An 18,173-nucleotide genomic window follows, 5' to 3' on the forward strand; every position below is an offset into this window, starting at 1 on the left:
CCAAGGAGCAGAAAGAGTGATTCTTTAAAAACGCCAATCAGATCACATTGCTCCATGGCTCGCCATCCTTCTACAATGAATTCAAAGTCCTTTCTAGGACCCACGGGGCTCTGCAAACCTGTCAGATCTAATCCTATTTCAGTTTCCCTTCTACAGTAAAGTCTGTACTTCCTTGAACTTACCTACCCATCTTAGGTTTGCATTTGCTATTTCTTTGGTGTGAACTCTCCTTTCCTCAGACATTACTGTGACTCTTTCCCACTCTTCCTTAATATCTGAGTCTCTTCAAACATCTTTTCATTAACACAAGTTTTCAGTGAACATCCTACCTAAAAAACAGCCCCATATCCTCACCATCTCTCTCTACCCCTTTTTCTACTTTATTTTTCTTCATAGTACTTCTTACTCATGACATTGTATTATTATAGACATATAATGATGTCTATTATAGACATATAATATCTATAAAGTGTAATGTATATAAAAATGTATGTAATGTATCTAAAATTTTTTTATATATTTGTTTATTGTCTGCTTCTAACGACTAGAATGTAAGCATCCTGAGGTCAGGAACGCTGTCTCTTCTGTTTGCTTATGTCTCTCCAGTATCTAGACCACAATGCTTATTAAATGAATGCTACTAAGTTCAACACAGTCAGTGAACTGATTAAATGAAATTTAACCTCATAATCCAAAACTAATTTTAAAATTTCTGTTGAAATGTTTTACCCTGTAAATCTTAAGTCCAAAATATCCCCATTGCACATGACCTTTAAATCAATTGTCTCTAAAATGTTTCTAAAATGGTTTTTCTTGCTGTGTTGATAAGAGTATAAATGTACACAAACCTCTTAAGAGGAAAATTTGGCAGTATAAATTGGAAGTAAAAATAACAACCACAATAACAACAACAACAAACTTGTCCCAATATTTCCACTTTCATCTCTCTATTCTACAAAAAGAAACATACAAGTATACAAAGGTATGTGTGCAAGGATGTTCATTAGAGCCTTTTGAGTTTTACAAGCTTGTGTTATTTCTGTTATTTAAAACAAAACTTTAAAACAGTTTATTTTCCCCAGAGAGTAATGTCAAAACAACTCCAAGGAGAGAAGATTACAGTTTTATTGAAATGTTTCAAAAGGTAATTCTGAGCAAAGTGTCTGTTTATTGTAATGCCCCATTTTGGGATGTCTCATCTTCTCTCTCATACCAACAAGCCCATATCAACAGATTCCTTTTAAGTACAAGGTGTGCAGCAGATGACTGGTCTACCTAGCCACAGCTGACAGGACCAGGGAAGGATGCCTACCCTAAAGGCAGTCGGTTAACCAGCTGTCTGTAGAGTGGACAGGTCTTAGATCTGTATGTCAAAGGGTGATGCTCAGACTTCTCTCAGGTAATTTAGACATGAGGCACATCCAAGAAGTCAGCAGTTAGTGGTGGGGCAAAAGCCAACCAAAACACAGATAGGCAAAAGTAATGTGCCAGTAGACAGAGGGTGCAAGTGACAAAAACTAGAAGTCCTGCAACACTGCCATTCCCATTCTGTAGTGAGGCTAGGTTGAGCCCTAGCTCCTACTGCCTTTACTTCCCCAGATACCCTTAAGTGCTCTTTAAGCTATATTTCACTACATATCTACTTTTGCCACCTCATGGAGTATAACTAACAGAATATTAAACGGAATATTGTATTAATCTTTCAATGGGTCTAACCTCCCAAAAAATTTTGGTTCGTTCTTTAACCTTTAATTATATGTAATTCAAAATAAAAATACTACTGAAACCTACAGTAAGTATAAGTAAGTCCTAAAAAATAAGACTGTTTTCCTTGATCATTTTATGAAATGTCAAATTTTTTCCAAGAAAATACTTTTGGTGATCTATATTTGAATTTAGCTTGCCTACTGGGTAATCTAATAATATCCAGAGGAAAGATAGGACTGAGGCATCCACATCACAGACCAAAGCACCTTGCCTGTCCCAAGTCAGGGAACCAGTAGACTACTGGCTTCTAGTAGTAGACAGCATATTTTTATAGTTTTTAATATGCTCTGGCACTTTAAAAAATGAATCACAGAGAAAAGATGTATGTTTACCAGTAAATAACACTCTATTATCTAAACACCTCTTAACATTTCAATACTGTTGGAAAATCATTATAGGAATATATATGTTCGGTTATTAATATAAAATCCAGAAAGCCAAGGATCTTCAGGTACCAATGTTTCAAAGGAAAAGAAGTTTTCAATTTTCTTTAAAAACATCAAACACTAAGAAATGATTATTTTTTGAATCAATTATCAAATTGTTTTAGAGGCCGCACAGTTGGAAAGTCCATTATTTATGTTTTTGATTGCTCCATATTAGAGGTGTACCAAAGGGGGACAGATAGAGCCATATGCCCCTGGGGTCAATTCACAGATTGCATGAGGGCTGCAGCAGTGGAGAAACAGTGTAGACCTTTTACATCATCCAACTCCTCTTCCCTCAAATCCCAACCTGGCATCATTAACCCTTGCTCTGGCTCTGGTTCCGCTGTACACCCAATTTTTACATGTACTGAGGAAAGCAACAACCTGAACTTTTCCTCAGAAAGGTCTGTTGTAGGATTTCTGATTGTATGAAGCTTTTTATGTCTGACCAAGCTTTGCAGTTTCATATTGTTGGCTGTTCAGCTAGTGACCAATAATGATGCATCTGAGTTAAAAGCTGTGTTTTCTTTGGATTATAATGTAAAATGGATCCCTTGGTACTCCTAATCCTGGTAGATTGCTTTATATAGATGATGTTTTTGTCTGCTTTGGTGTCACATTCTTTTGGGTTTTAAAAATAGCTTTACTAAGGTATAATTCATATAAGATAGAATTTATCCATTTAAAATGTACAACTCAATGTTTTTAGTATGGTATATTCACAGAGTTGTGCAATCGTCACTGCAATCTAATTTTAGGACAATTTCATAACCCCCCAAACCAACAAAACCCTTATACTCATTAGCAGTAACTCTCATTTCCCCTCTTTTATGCCTCTGGGAATCACTAATCTATTTCTGTTTCTATGAATGTGTATTCTGGACCTTCTATATAAATGGAATCATATGTATGTGGTCTTCTGTGATGGGCCTGCTTTGCTTAGGGTAATGTTTTCAAGGTTTGTTGACATTCTTTGAATGGGATTTGCATCATATCTACACACTGTTTTCCAAATACTGAAAGTATATTTTGGATATTTGTGGAAGCATATCCAACGGTTTTCTAAATTTTCTCTTCCCAGTTTCTGCCACAAAGCAGAAGGCTGGAGAGGCTATTGAAAAAAATAGTCACCAAGTTCTTCTAGTTTAGAACATACATTCTATAAGAAATGATAACTAAGTTCTTTTATACTAATAGACCTGCATCTGACTAAATCACAGCATTATACATCCTCCCCCAAATGTTCACTCCATTAAAATTATCAAAGAACCTCTTGTAACTCAAAATATAAACAGCCCAATATAAACTGCGCAAATGATTTGAACAGACATTTTACCCAAAAAGAGATATGAATGGAAAGTGTGCACTTTAGTTTATTTTCATTACTAGCATTCAGAGAAATGCAATTCAAAATCACAATGAGATTCTACTTCTCACCCACTAGGATGGCTATAATAAAAAATATACACAATATTAAGTGCTGGCAAGGATGTAAAAAAAAAACTAGATTCCTAATGCATTGCTGGCAGTATACGAAATGATATAGCCACTTTCTAAAATAGTTTGATGGTTTCTTAGAAAGATAAACATGCATCCACCGTAACACTCAGCATCCCACAGATACATTTGTCCCTCTGTTTTTGTGGGAGATTCATTCCCATAAATATAGATACCAAAATCCCCCACAGATATCAAAATCCACAGATGCTCGAGTTCCTTACACAAAATGATGTAATATTTGCATATAACTATGCACATCCCCCCATATCCTTCAAATTATTTCTAGATTATTTATTTCTAATACAATATAACTGCTATGCAAATGTTTGTCTTATTGCATTGTTTAGGGAATAATGATAAAAAAAAAAGTCTGTATTTTTTTATCAGTATAGATACAGTATCCTTTCTTTTCTCTCTTTCTCTGAATATTTTCCGCCTTCAGTTGATTGAAACCAGGGATGCAGAACCCATGGATACAGAGGGCCAATTGTATACCCAATAGAAATGAGACTATATTTCCTCCAAAAGACACAAATGTTTATAGTATTTATACCAATATCTACAGAATTACTCATAGTATCCCCACACTGGCAACAATCCTAATATGCATCAAGTTGTGACTGGATAAACAAAATATGGTAAGTCTATCAAATAGATAATACTCAGGAATAAAAATAAACTATAGACAATATGCACAATACAGAAGAAACCTAAAAAACGTTCTGTTAGCAACAGCAAAAGAAACACAGACACTGAAGACTATATATTGTATAATTCATTTAAATAAAATTTCTAGAGAAGGCTACACTCTAGAGCCTGAAAGCAGACCTGTGGCTGCCTGGGGCTGGGAGTGAAAGCCGGAGTCAGTGCAAATGGACAAGAGAGAACTTTTGAAAGTAACGGGTAACAGAAGTGTTCAAAAACTAGATTGCTATGAGGATTGGAAAATTGTATTAATTTATACTAAAACTCATTGAACTGTATATTTTAAATGGGTAAATTGCAAGGTAAATAAATTATACCTCAATCAAAAATATTTTTCAGGTTGTTGGCATCCCTGTATCTTTTTTTTTTTTAATTGTACGTTAGGTTCTGGGGCACATGTGCAGATCATGCAGGATTGTTGCATAGGTACATACATAGCAAGGTGGTTTGCTGCCTCCATACCCCCGTCACCTATATCTGGCACTTCTCCCCATGTTTTTTATATCATGTAGGCTACTAGTATGAGCAGTCAATCCTGACATTAAAATTGTTGCTATGAATTTGCACATCAATAAGTTCTCAAATTGTTTGGTATCAGGACTTCTTCACATTTTAAATAATAATTGAAAATCTCAAAAAACTTTTATTTATGTGGCTACTATTTATCAGTAATTATCATATTAGAAATTAAAATAGAAAATTATTTTAAAATTTCATTTATTGATCTAATTTAAAATACCAATAATAAACTCTAAGGTTAACAAAAACAATAAGATTTAAATAAAAAATATAGTTCTTTTCCAAAAGCAAATAATAAATCATAAAAAGACTGATCTGTTTACATTTTTGCAAATCTTTTTAGTGTCGGGCCTAATAGAAAACAGCTGGATTCTCATATCTGCTCCTACATTCAATCAATTCCAATATCACAAATCTGGGAAAACTCCACTGTATACTCAAAAGAGAATGAGAGTGAAAAAAAGGCAAGCAACACCTTAGAATTATTAGGAAAGTAGTTTTAATCTCATAGACCCTAAAAGGGTCTTGGGAATCCCCTGGCATCCTCTGCCCATGCAGTGAGAACTGCTGGCCTAGAATCTGCTCTAAAACTGTCTGAGGTTCATTTTAGTGAGGTTGATTAATATGTACTATCATTTATACAAACACTTTAGGATCAAGCTTTTTTAGAAAACAAGGTCAGAAAACTTCTGAAATGTAGTATTCAAAGCATTTTGGTTACCACATTGTCTAGGCCTGGCTACAACATATTTTAAAAAAGCAATCACAACGAGATGTATCATGCCACACAATGTTTACTTGCTGAATGTCAACAGTCGTTCTTGACTTATCAGTGAGTACAATAAATACATCACTAAAGCTTGCTTAAACACCTGATTGTTACAATATTATCATCTCAAGCTTCCATCCTTGTCACTGATTTAGTAGTTTCTGTTTCACATCCTTTTCAGTTTTTTTACATCTCTATAAGTATAAAACAGTACTCTTAGTTTCTGTATTAAATATCCTAAATTTTTAATGAATCTTGACATCACAATCTTAAAGAAATCATTCTAATTTTAATATCTGATAAATAATGATTTAATGGCACTTTAGAATAGATGGTTAATTTAAATTAATATTTATTTATCCTATACTTCAGCATTAAAGAATAACAATATGATCAGAAAGTGTATGTATTCCTTACAACATGAAAGGTTAATGATGGGCACTAAAAACATACCAGCTCATTTGGAATATCTCCAAAACTTTGGCCCTCTTTGAATTGACATGTATTTCCCAAGTGATGTAGGTAACAAAAATCCAGACATTTTATAAAACGCGAACTCAGAAACAATAGTAAATACTTACCTGACAATATCGCCTTCAAGAGCAATCACCCTCTTAATGATCTTTTGTTCTGGGTTTTTAGGAGACCTAGAACAAGAAGATAACATTATACAATCAGTTGAATCTCTGTTGTTTTAGGATAATAAAAATAAATTCTATAACAAAATAGGTTATATTAAAGTCTTTACAGACTCCTTGGCACTCCATGACATGACATCAGTCTCACTTGGGCAACAAGTAATATGAAGTGACTACTGAAGTAGTTCCCATTTTAAATAAACTCTAGGGGAAAAAAAGTTATGTTGAAACTTTACAAAAATAAAGAATACAAAGGGATAAAAATATTTCTTATTGATGAAAAATGAAGAATGGGATTCGGGAGCAAGATGGCCATTTAGGAACAGCTCAGGATTGCAGCTCCCAGTGAAAGCGCAGAGGGTGGGTGGATGCCGCATTTCCAGATGGATCTTTATTGCCCACAGACCAAGAGATTCCCAGATAGAGGAGCCCCATGGGTTGCCACTGTGGCTGTTTTGGCTGGTGCAGCTGTTTTGTCAGCACCCTGGCAGGGTGGTTCTCCATACACTGGTCTCGTTGCCCATTTAAGCTGGCAATTGGAGCTCCAGGAAGGCAGATTCACCCACTCATCTGATTAAACAGAAGACTGAAACAGGGAATCAAGCCATGAGATTCCCAGACAAAAAAGCACCACAAATCTCAGTGCAGTTGTTTCAGCCAGTGCAGTGGGTCGCTGCATGGGAAATCACACAGATCCCAGTGCCTTATCAGCAGGCAGCTGGAACACTTGGGAGAGAGTCAACCATTTAACTTAAAAAAAAAAAAAAGGCTCAGAGGCAGGGAGCCAGGAGATCAGGCTCAGAAGATCCCACTCCCACAAAAACAAACAAACAAAAAACAGCAATTGGAAATGCTTGGGGTTGAGAGTTTCATGGCAAGCACAGGTGAACCCGGGATGGTCCATCTCTGTGGGGGAGGGGTGTCCGCCATTACCGAGGCACTCCACCCCTACGGAGGTAGTCTGCCATTGCTGAGGCACCCTGCTGTTTATGAGGCAACCTGCCATAACAGAGAGACTCCACCATTACAGAGGTAGGTCACCATTGCTGAGGCAATTCTAACCACACCCATATAACAGGACTGTAGGGAAGTTCACAGGGCAGCAGGGTGGAGCCCACAGCAGCTCAGCAAAGTCTCTACAGGAAGACAGTGACTAGGCTGCCTCCTTGCTGGAGAGGGTAGCCCTGAAAAAAAAGGCAGTGGCACAATGCAAACTCATAAATAAAGCCCTAACTCCTCGGGACAGAGAACCTGGGGAAAAAAAGGGGGTTATGAGTTCCGCTGCAGCAGACTTAAACATACCTGCCTAGCAGTTCTGAATGAACAATGGAGCTCACAGCTCAGCACTTGAGCTCCTATAAAGGACAGACTGCCTCCTCAAGCAGCTCCCTGATCCCCGTATATCCAAAGCGTCACCTCACAAAGAACTGATCAGACTGACATTTGGCAGGCATCATTCTGGACAAAGATAGGAGCAGAAGAAACTGGTAGCAACCCTTACTGTTCTTCAGCAGCTGCAGATGATCCCCAGGAAAGCAGGGCCTGGAGTGGACCTCAGCAGTCCTACAGCAGAGGGTCCAGACTGTTAGTAGGAAAACTAAGAAACAGAAATAACTTCATCACCAACAATCTGGACGTCCACTCAGAAACCCAATCTGAAAATCAGCAACTACAAAGACCACAGGTGTATAAATCCACAAAGATGGAAAGAAATCAGCACAAAAAGGAGGAAAACACCTGAAACCAGAACACCTCTCCTCCTACAAAGGATCACAACTCCTCACCAGCAAGGGAACAAGGCTGGATGGAGAATGAGTGTGATGAAATGACAGAATCAGACTTCAGAATGTGGTACTGGGAAAGTTCTGTGAGTTAAAATAATATGTTCTAACTCAATGCAAAGAAATTAAGAACCTTGAAAAAAGATTTGACTAAATGATAACAAGAATGGACAACTTAGAGAGAAATGTAAGTGAATTGACGGAGCTGAAAAACACAACACCAGAACTTCATGAAGCATGCACAAGTTTCAACAGCCAAATTGACCAAGCAGAAGAAAGAATATCAGAGGTCAAAGACCAATTCAATGAAATAAAACGAGAAGGCAAGATTAGAGAAAAAAGTACAAAAAGGAATGAACAAAGTCTCCAAGAAATATGGGACTATGTGAAGAGACCTAATCTACGTATGATAGGTATACCTGAATGTGACAAAGAGAATGAATCCAAGCTGGAAAAAACTCTTCAGGATATTATCCAGGAAGACTTCCCCAACCTAGCAAGGCAGGCCAATATTCAAGTCCAGGAAATACAGAGAACACCACAAAGATATTCCTCAAGAAGAGCAACCCAAAGGCACATAATTATCAGATTCACCAGGGTTGAAATGAAGGAGAAAATGCTGTGGGCAGCCAGAGAGAAAGGTCGGGTCACCCACAAAGGGAAGCCCATCAGACTAACAGCAGATCTCTTGGCAGAAACCCTGCAGCCAGAAGAGAGTGGGGGCCGATATTCAACATCCTTAAAGAAAAGAACTTGCAACCCAGAATTTCATATCCAGTCAAACTAAACTTCATAAGTGAAGGAAAAATAAAATCCTTTGTGAATAAGCAAGTACTCAGAGATTTTGTCACCACCAGGCCTGCTTTACAAGAGCTCCTGAAAGAGGCACTATACATAGAAAGAAAAAACCAGTACTAGCCACTACAAAAACATACCAAATGGTAAAGAGCATCAAAAAAATGAATAATCTGCAACAACTAATGAGCAAAACAGGCAGCTAGCATCAAAATGGCAGTATCAAATTCACAATAACAATATTAACCCTAAATGTAAATGGGCTAAATGCACCAATCAAAAGACACAGACTGGCAAATTGGATAAAAAGCTAAAACCCATCGGTGTGCTGTATCCAGGAATCCCAGCTCGCATGCAAGGATACACAAAGGCTCAAAATAAAGGGATGGAGGAAGATTTACCAAGCAAATGGAGAGCAAAAAAAAGCAGGAGTTGCAATTCTCGTCTCTGATAAAATAGACTTTAAAGCAACAAAGATCAAAAGAGACAAAGAAGGACATTACATAACAGGAAAAGGATCGATACAACAAGAAGAGCTAACAATCCTAAATATGTATGGACCCAATGCAGGAGCACCCAGATACATAAGACAAGTTCTTAATGACTTACAAAGAGACTTAGACTCCCACACAATAATAGCAAGAGATTTTTAACTCTACTGTCAATATTAGACAGATCTACCAGACAGAAAATTAACAAGGATATCCAGGACTTGAACTCAGACCTGGAACAAGCAAACCTGATAAACATTTACAGACCTCTCCACCTCAAATCCACAGAATATACATTCTTCTCAGCAACACATCATACCTACTTGAAAATTGACGACATAATTGGAAGTAAATCACTCCTCAGAAAATGCAAAAGAACGGAAATCATAACAAACCGTCTCTCAGACCACAGTGCAATCAAGTTAGAACTCAGAATTCAGAAACTAACTCAGAACCGCACAGCTTCATGGAAACTGAACAACTGGCTCTTGAATGTTGATTGGATAAACAATGAAAAGAAGGCAGAAATAAAGAAGTTATTCGAAACCAACGAGAATGAAGACACAACATACCTATGGGATACATTTAAAGCAGTCTCTAGAGGAAAATATATAGCAATAAGTGCCCACATGAGAAGAATGGAGAGATCCAAAATTGACACCTTGTTGTCAAAATTGAAAGAGCTAGAGGAGCAAAATCAAAAAAACTCAAAACCTAGCAGAAGACAAGAAATAACTAAGATCAGAGCAGAACTGAAGGAAATAGAGACACAAAAAAAGAACTTAAAAAAATCAATAAATCCAGGAGATGGTTTTTCAAAAAGATCAACAAAATAGACCACTAGTCAGATTAATAAAAAAGAAAAGAGAGAACAACCAAATAGATGCAATAAAAAATAATAAAGGGGAAATCACCAGAGATTCCACAGAAATTCAAACCATCACCAGAGATTATTACAAACAACTCTATGCACATAAACTAGTAAACCTGGAAGAAATGGATAAATTCCTAACACTTACCTCCTCCCAAGCCTAAACCAGGAAGAAGTAGAAACCCTGAATAGACCAATAACAAGATCTGAAGTTGAGGCAGCAATTAAGAGCCTACCACACTAAAAAAGCCCAGGTCCAGATGGGTTCACAGCCAAATTCTACCAGACACACAAAGAGAATCTGTTACCATTCCTTCTGAAACTATTCTAAATAATCCAAAAAGAGGGAATCTTTCCGAAATCATTTTATGAGACCAACATCATCCTGATACAAAAACCCAGCAGAGACTCAACAAGAAAAGAAAACCAGGCCAATATCCATGATGAACACAGACGCAAAAATCTTCAATAAAATACTGGCAAGCCATTTGCAACAGCACATCAAAAAGCTTATCCACCATGAACAAGTAGGATTAATCCTGGGGATGCAAGTCTGGTTCAACATACGCAAGTCTATAAACGTAATTCACTACATAAATAGAACCAAAGACAAAAACCACACGATTCTCTCAATTGATGCAGAGACAGCCTTTGACAAAATTCAACAGCCCTTTAGGCTAAAAACCCTCAATAAACTAGGTATTGACGGAATGTATCTCAAAATAAAAAAGCTATTTTCGACAAACCAACAGCCAATATCATACTTAATGGGCAAAAACTGGAAGCATTCCCTTTGAAATCAGGTGCTAGACAAAGATGCCCTCTCTCACCACTCCTATTCAGTATAGTACTAAAAGTTCTAGCCAGAGCAATGAGGCAAGAAAAAGAAATAAAGGATATTCAAATAGGAAAGGAGGAAGCCAAATTGTCTCTATTTGCAGATGACATGATAGTATATCTAGAATACCCCATCATCTCAGACCAAAATCTCCTGAAACTGATAAGTGACTTCAGCAGTCTTAGGATACAAAATCAATGTGCAAAAATCACAAGCATTCCTATACACCAATAACAGACTTAAAGAGAGCCAAATCAGGAATGAACTGCCATTCACAATTGCTACAAAGAGAATAAAATACCTAGGAATACAACTCACAAGGAATGTTAAGGACCTCTTCAAGGAGAACTACAAACCACTGCTCAATGAAATAAGAGAGGACACAAACAGATGGAGAAACATTCCATGTTCATGGTTAGGAAGAATAATATCGTAAAAATGGCCATACTGCCCAAAGTAATTTACAGATTCAGTGCTATCCCCAACAAGCTACCAATGACCTTCTTCATAGAACTGGAAAAAAACCACCTTAAACTTCATATGGAACCAAAAGAGAGCACGCATAGCCAAGTCAACTCTAAGCCAAAAGAACACAGCAGGAGGCATCACACTACTGGACTTCAAACTATACTACAAGGCTACAGTAATCAAAACAGCATGGTACTGGTACCAAAACAGAGATATAGACCAACGGAACAGAACAGAGGCCTCGGAGGCAACACAACGTATCTACAACCATACAATCTTTGATAAACCTGACAAAAACAAGCAATGGGGAAAGGATTCCCGGTTTAATAAATGGTGTAGGGAAAACTGGCCAGCTATGTGCAGAAAGCAGAAACTGGACCCCTTCCTGACACCTTACACTAAAATTAACTCCAGATGGATTAAATACTTAAACATAAGACCTAACGCCATAAAAACCCTAGAAGAAAATCTAGGCAAAACCATTAAGGACATAGGAGTAGGCAAGGACTTCATGACCAAAATATCAAAAGCATTGGCAATAAAAGCCAAAATAGACAAATGGGATCTAATCAAACTCCACAGCTTCTGCACGGCAAAAGAAACAGTCATCAGAGTGAATCGGCAACCAACAGAATGAGAAAAAATTTTTGCAGTCTACCCATCTGACAAGGGGGCTGATATCCAGAATTTACAAAAAACTAAAACAGATTAACAATAACAAAACAAACAAACCCATTCAAAAGTGGGCTAAGGATATGAACAGACACTTTACAAAGAAGACATACATGAGGCCAACAGACATATGAAAAAATGCTCATCATCACTGGTCATTAGAGAGATGCAAATCAAAACTACATTGAGATACCATCTCACACCAGTTAGAATGGTGATCATTAAAAAATCTGGAGACAACAGATGCTGGAGAGGATGTGGAGAAAAAGGAACACTTTTACACTGCTGGTAGGAGTGTAAATTAGTTCAAACATTGTGGAAGACAGTGTGGCGATTCCTCAAGGACCTAGAAATAGAAATTCCATCTGACCCAGAAATCCCATTACTGGATATATATCCAAAGGACTATAAATCATTCTATTATAAGGACACATGCACACGAATGTTCATTGCAGCACTGTTTTACAATAGCAAAGGCCTGGAACCAACCCAAATGCCCATCGATGATAGACTGGACAGGGAAAATGTGGCACATATACACCATGGAAAATTATGCAGCAATAAAAAACGATGAGTTCAAAAAAAAAAACAAAAAAAAACGATGAGTTCGTGTCCTTTGTAGGGACATGGATGAACCTGGAGACCATTATTCTCGGCAAACTGACACAAGAACTGAAAATGAAATACCACATGTTCTCACTCATAGGCGGGTATTGAACAATGAGAACACATGGACACAGGGAGGGGAGCACTACACACTGGGGTCTGTTGGGGGGAATAGGGGAGGGACTACTGGGGGGGAGTTGAGGAGAGATAGCATGGGGAGAAATGCCAGATAGAGGTGAAGGGGAGGAAGTCAGCAAATCACACTGCCACGTGGGTACCTACACAACTATCTTGCATGTTCTTCACATGTACCCCAAAACCTAAAATGTAATTTAAAAATATTTCTTATTAAGGAATAAAGTTTATTATTAAATTATTGTTGTTAAAAATAAGTTCTGATATGGTTTGGCTCTGTCTCCACCTAAGTCTCACCTGGAATTATAATCCCCATGTGGAGAGGGAGGGAACCTGGTGGGAGGTGACTGAATTATGGGTTCTGTTTCACCCATGCTATTCTCAGGAGATTTGATGGTTTAGGAGTGTGGCACTTCCCCTTTGCTCGCTTGCTCTCTCTCTCCTGCCACCTAGAGAAGATGTACCTCACTGCCCCATATCCTTCTGCTATGATTACAAGTTTCCTGAGGCCTTCCCAGCCATGTGGAACTGCATTAATTAAACCTTTTCTTTATAAATTGTCCAGTCTCAGGTAGTATCTGTACAGCAGTGTGAGAACTGACTATTATAAGTACTTATAGGAAAGAGAATTAGTACAGAAGAAACTACTTACACATATTTCTTTCAAATGACAATATACTTTCAGTGTTTTTTTAAATTTCATTTAAAGAGTGTTTTATTTAAATCCCTCGACCCCAAAAAAACACTGGAGAAGCATTTTCTTAAAAAAATAAAAAATTAGAGAATTCAGAATGCTGATTTGATGATTATATAATTTGAATATAGAATTCAGAATGCTAAAGGAGGGCTACTGACAGTTAAAGTGACAGGTTTTGATATACTTCGTAAAGATATCATTTATTTTAAGCTAATTGATTATGGCAAATTTTAACTTACAGTAATACTATTTACTCTAAATAAATCTCTGCCTCTCCAGTATATATACCTTATGCGGTTCCTTTCCACACTGTGATGGGATTTATCTGTGAGGTCAATAATTTATGGTAAAAGTGATGGTGCATCACTTTTGAGATTATGTTATAAAACAGACTAACACTTCCACCTTTGGCTTTCCCTCTTCCTTTCCCTCTTCCTCTCCCTCTCCCCTTCTTTCTTCTATCTTTTCAGTCTCTTTCATGGATCACTCTAGAAATCAGGTCTGTCGTGAGCAGCCTAAGGAGAGAATCATGTGGTGAAGAAGGAAGGTGGGCTAACGGTCACATTAGTGAGCTTAAAAGCAGATCTTCAGTCAGGTCTTCAGAAACTACAGTCAACAGCTTGACTGAAAATTTGTGAGAGACCCTGAGTCAGAACCACACAGCTAAGATGCTTCTGGTTTCCTCACACTCAGAAAATATGTGATATAACAAATGTTTGTTGCTTTAAGATGCTACACATTGGGGTTATTTGTCATGCAGCAATGGTAACTCTATTTTAATACGGTCAATTTCCTGCCAATAACATTTTAAGTCTTTTGACTTCACAGACCCACTTCAAGGAACATCTCATACATCACATAAATGATCATTTAATATGTATTTCAAAATCATGTATAGATAAAAATATTTTAAATTCAAGTCACAGTTTGAATTGAAGTACTTTTTAAAAGGAATGTAAATGCACAGAAACTGAAAAGATCAAATATATTCAAAATGTACATTTGATCAAAGGAAATGCACACTTTCAAAAATTTATATTTCACAATATATCTTGCAGAGAAAATGAAATCATGTAGGCTAGTTGCATCTATTTGTAACAATTAGTTTCACAGTTTTTCACTAACTTAATTTTTTTTTATTTTAAAAAGAAATTTGATTAGTTTTTATTGAGCTTGCCCCCTTTTCAAATCAAGTACATATTATGTTTCTATAATTTTAATGTCATTAATGTGCAGCTGAAGTGAGGGGTATGGGCACATTCAAGCTAATGAAATGAAGGTGCTCTCTGCAGGGTTACTCACAGACCTTTTAGAAAAATGCCCCTCCCATGTCTCCCATTTTAAAAACTAGGAAAGTATAAAACATTACTCCGCCTCAGTGGTCATCAAATAATTGCACATTAAAATAATGGGTTGTTAAAACACTTTCTTACTATATTGACAAAGATGTACTAATACAAAGATGTAATAATAAATTGTTCTTGGAGGATTAGGGATATTAGTACCCTACATATAAACTGTTAACATAACATGCATTTCTATAAGATAATATCAAGATTTTATATTATTTTAAATATAATAATGATACTTCTAGAAATTTACCCTAATGTGATGATTACGAATGTATGCAAAATTCCGGCTACATGGATAGTTAAAGCACTATTATTTTAAAAAAGAAAAAATTCAACAAGAGCAGACAGGTTAAATAAGCCACAGTCCACTCGCATAATACAATACAGTCATTAAAAATGATGTTATGGAAGAATACTTGGTCATATGGAAATATCAACAGAATGTATGGATTGAAACTATATGATAGAAAATATATTTTTGTGGCATGACTTCACGCCTGTAATTGCAGAAAGAGAAATGTGAATCCATTTTTACTGGGAACTGATCAAGAAGATTCTAAAACAAAAGGAAAAGTAAAATTTCTGTGTGTATAAAAGCTTTCATGCCCAGATTTTTGGTCCAGATTATTGGGATATCTTTTAGTGGACGACTACTATTTGTATTATATGACATCACCCAAGAAGAAACGCATCAACATAGCGGTAAAACCTGAACTAATTATCAAGTTTACTGCCTAATGTTGAAGTGAGATTAATGAAATAATATGAAAAGCAACCCCTATCAGTGTAAAAAATATTTTATGCCAACAATATTTAAGCTTTTAAAATTCTTGAAAGGTAATCTGTATTTTAAGATAATCTATATTTTAAGATCATGAGGCAAAATAGAGTATGCAAAGTGAGCTATCTATATAATTAAAGTCTTACGAATTACTACTTCAAATATATCTATAAATTTTAATGTCATATTAAACTCATGAATCTAATCAAATAATTTCAAAATGAAAAAAGCTATTACTAACATTAATTCCATTACTGCTTAAAATCTATATCTATATTTTAATCACTAGGCTGTTGAATGCATTACTTTGATGTAAGTGGATGTGGTCAGAGAGTTATTACAGATTTACATCATGAAACTTATTAAACTTCTCTTTGTCTTAATTTTCTTGGCCACTTGCCTATCTCCTAGAAAATGTGAAGTATAACAAAGGAAGGATTATGCTTTACTTGAGGAATACAATGTATGCTGCCCAATAAACACTAAGATTTACATTTAAATTTGTTAAGTTTAGTGTTTTTATAATAAGCAATGTCTTACAATATTTATGTCTGGGATGTGGATTTTAAACATTCTGTTAAATGTTTATGATTTAATTGGGCAAGATTTCTCCAGAGACTTGGACAAGGAGCCTAGAATTGTTTCTTCACTGCATGAGTCTTGTCCGCTTTATGTGATATGGCAGAGAATATCTCTAACCAGAATGGTTTGCAGGGCAAGAAGTGGGGTCTAATGCAGAGATAATAGGATTTCCAGTCTCTGGAACTAATTTCATGTCCTTTTATGTTCCCAAAAGGTTGTACTTTTCACCCTGTTAGGAGCACTTGAAAGCTACTGTGGCATACTCAAGAGACCCCTCTTATGGTGTGGGAATGGAGACATTAGCATATGTCCCACCTTCTCTTTTCCTGACCATCCCCACCCTGATCCTGGTATCAGATAGATACCCTAACCCCGGGTCTAAGCATTATCTTCTCCCATTTGTGATAAAATTTTAAAACCTCCCTCTGTAACTTGGGTTGATTTTTATTTTATTTGTTTTTGTTTGAGATGGAGTCTTGCTCTGTCGCCAGGCTGGAGTGCAGTGGCGCAACCTCCGCCTCCTGGATTCAGGATTCTTCCGCTTCAGCCCCCAGAGTAGCTGGGACCACAGGCACGTGCCACCACGCCCAGCTAATTTTGGTATTTTTAGTTGAGACTGGTTTTCACCATGTTGGCCAGGATGTTCTCGATCTCTTGACCTTGTGATCCGCCCGCCTTGGCCTCCCAAAATGCTGGGATTACAGGCATGAGCCACTGCACCCGGCCGATGTTTATATTTATATGGTTCAGAATTGGCCATATAAAGTGTTGCCAGAGTTTAGCATGGTTTTCACCGTGGCTAAAGCTAAATAAAAGGTTTGGAGTATACCTAGCTTTTCCTCTGCTACTTTTAATCTTGTCCATTCTCTATGACCCACATGTTCCACTTGGTGACCATGTGATGGTCCTCCTGTGCCCTGCAAATCCATGAATTGGAGAGAAATGTAAAGAGAGTCTTGCTGTTACTATTCCTCTCTGCTGTAAGTGAGCTGCTCCCTCTAGGCAAGCCCCATAACCTATCTGGGTCTCATTTTCAGGAAGATAAGATTAGATCAGAAATTATAAACTAGTGGCCAGACCATCAAACCTGGCTTAAAGGAATATTTTGTTTGGTTCATGCATTAAAAAAAAAAAAAAATCTGAGCCAGCTAAGTATAGAGGATATCATATGAATTTATTGCTCTTGTAAAAACAGATAAAACTGGCAATGCCAGTGGCACATTCTTGCATGAAAAAGTCCACTGGAGGCTGGGGGTGGTGGCACATGCCTGTAGTCTCAGCAGTTTGGAGAAACAAGGAGGATGTGGTGTGAGCCCAGGAGTTTGAGACCAGCCCTGGGCAACCTGGTGAAACCCCATCTTAACAAAAAATACAAAATTAGCCAGGCATACTGACATGTGCCTGTAGTCTCAACTACTCAGGAGGCTGAGATAGGAGGATTGCTTGAGCCCAGGAAGTGGAGGCTGCAGTGAGCCATGTTGACACCAATGCACTCCAGCTTGGGCAACAGAGTGAGACCCTGTCTCAAAAATAAAAGTCCACTGGAACTGAGAAGCAGATGGTTTGCCGCAATCCCACCAGCTTGTTTCATAAAGGTGTAGTACCTGAGGGCATGTGAGTCTACAAATCTTGAAAATTTTTCCTACCCATAGCATCATGTAACTAGTGAAAGAATACACATAAAAGGTCTAGCAGGAATTCCAGCACATCATAGGTACTCAGTAAATTTTAGGCATCCCTTCCCAAAACAAATTCATAAATGAGATCAATTAACTGGG

At 37.1% G+C, this 18,173-nt stretch overlaps 1 protein-coding gene across 20 annotated transcripts in view; it reads right to left on the minus strand.

The window, feature by feature from the left end:
- The window catches only part of IMMP2L (inner mitochondrial membrane peptidase subunit 2), a 935,160-nt gene that overhangs the window by 289,867 nt on the left and 627,120 nt on the right, over positions 1–18,173 (minus strand). For all 20 annotated transcript variants that reach the window (XR_013524086.1, XR_013524085.1, XR_013524087.1 and 17 more), the window contains one exon: positions 6,270–6,335. Coding sequence is in view for 17 of the 20 variants with exons in the window: in XM_017975464.4 (XP_017830953.2) it covers positions 6,270–6,335 (66 nt within the window). In the remaining 3 variants the exon portion in view is untranslated. The remainder of the gene's footprint in view (positions 1–6,269; positions 6,336–18,173) is intronic.

This window comes from Callithrix jacchus, chromosome 11 (genome assembly GCF_049354715.1).
Source record: "Callithrix jacchus isolate 240 chromosome 11, calJac240_pri, whole genome shotgun sequence".
Lineage (NCBI taxonomy): Eukaryota > Metazoa > Chordata > Mammalia > Primates > Cebidae > Callithrix > Callithrix jacchus.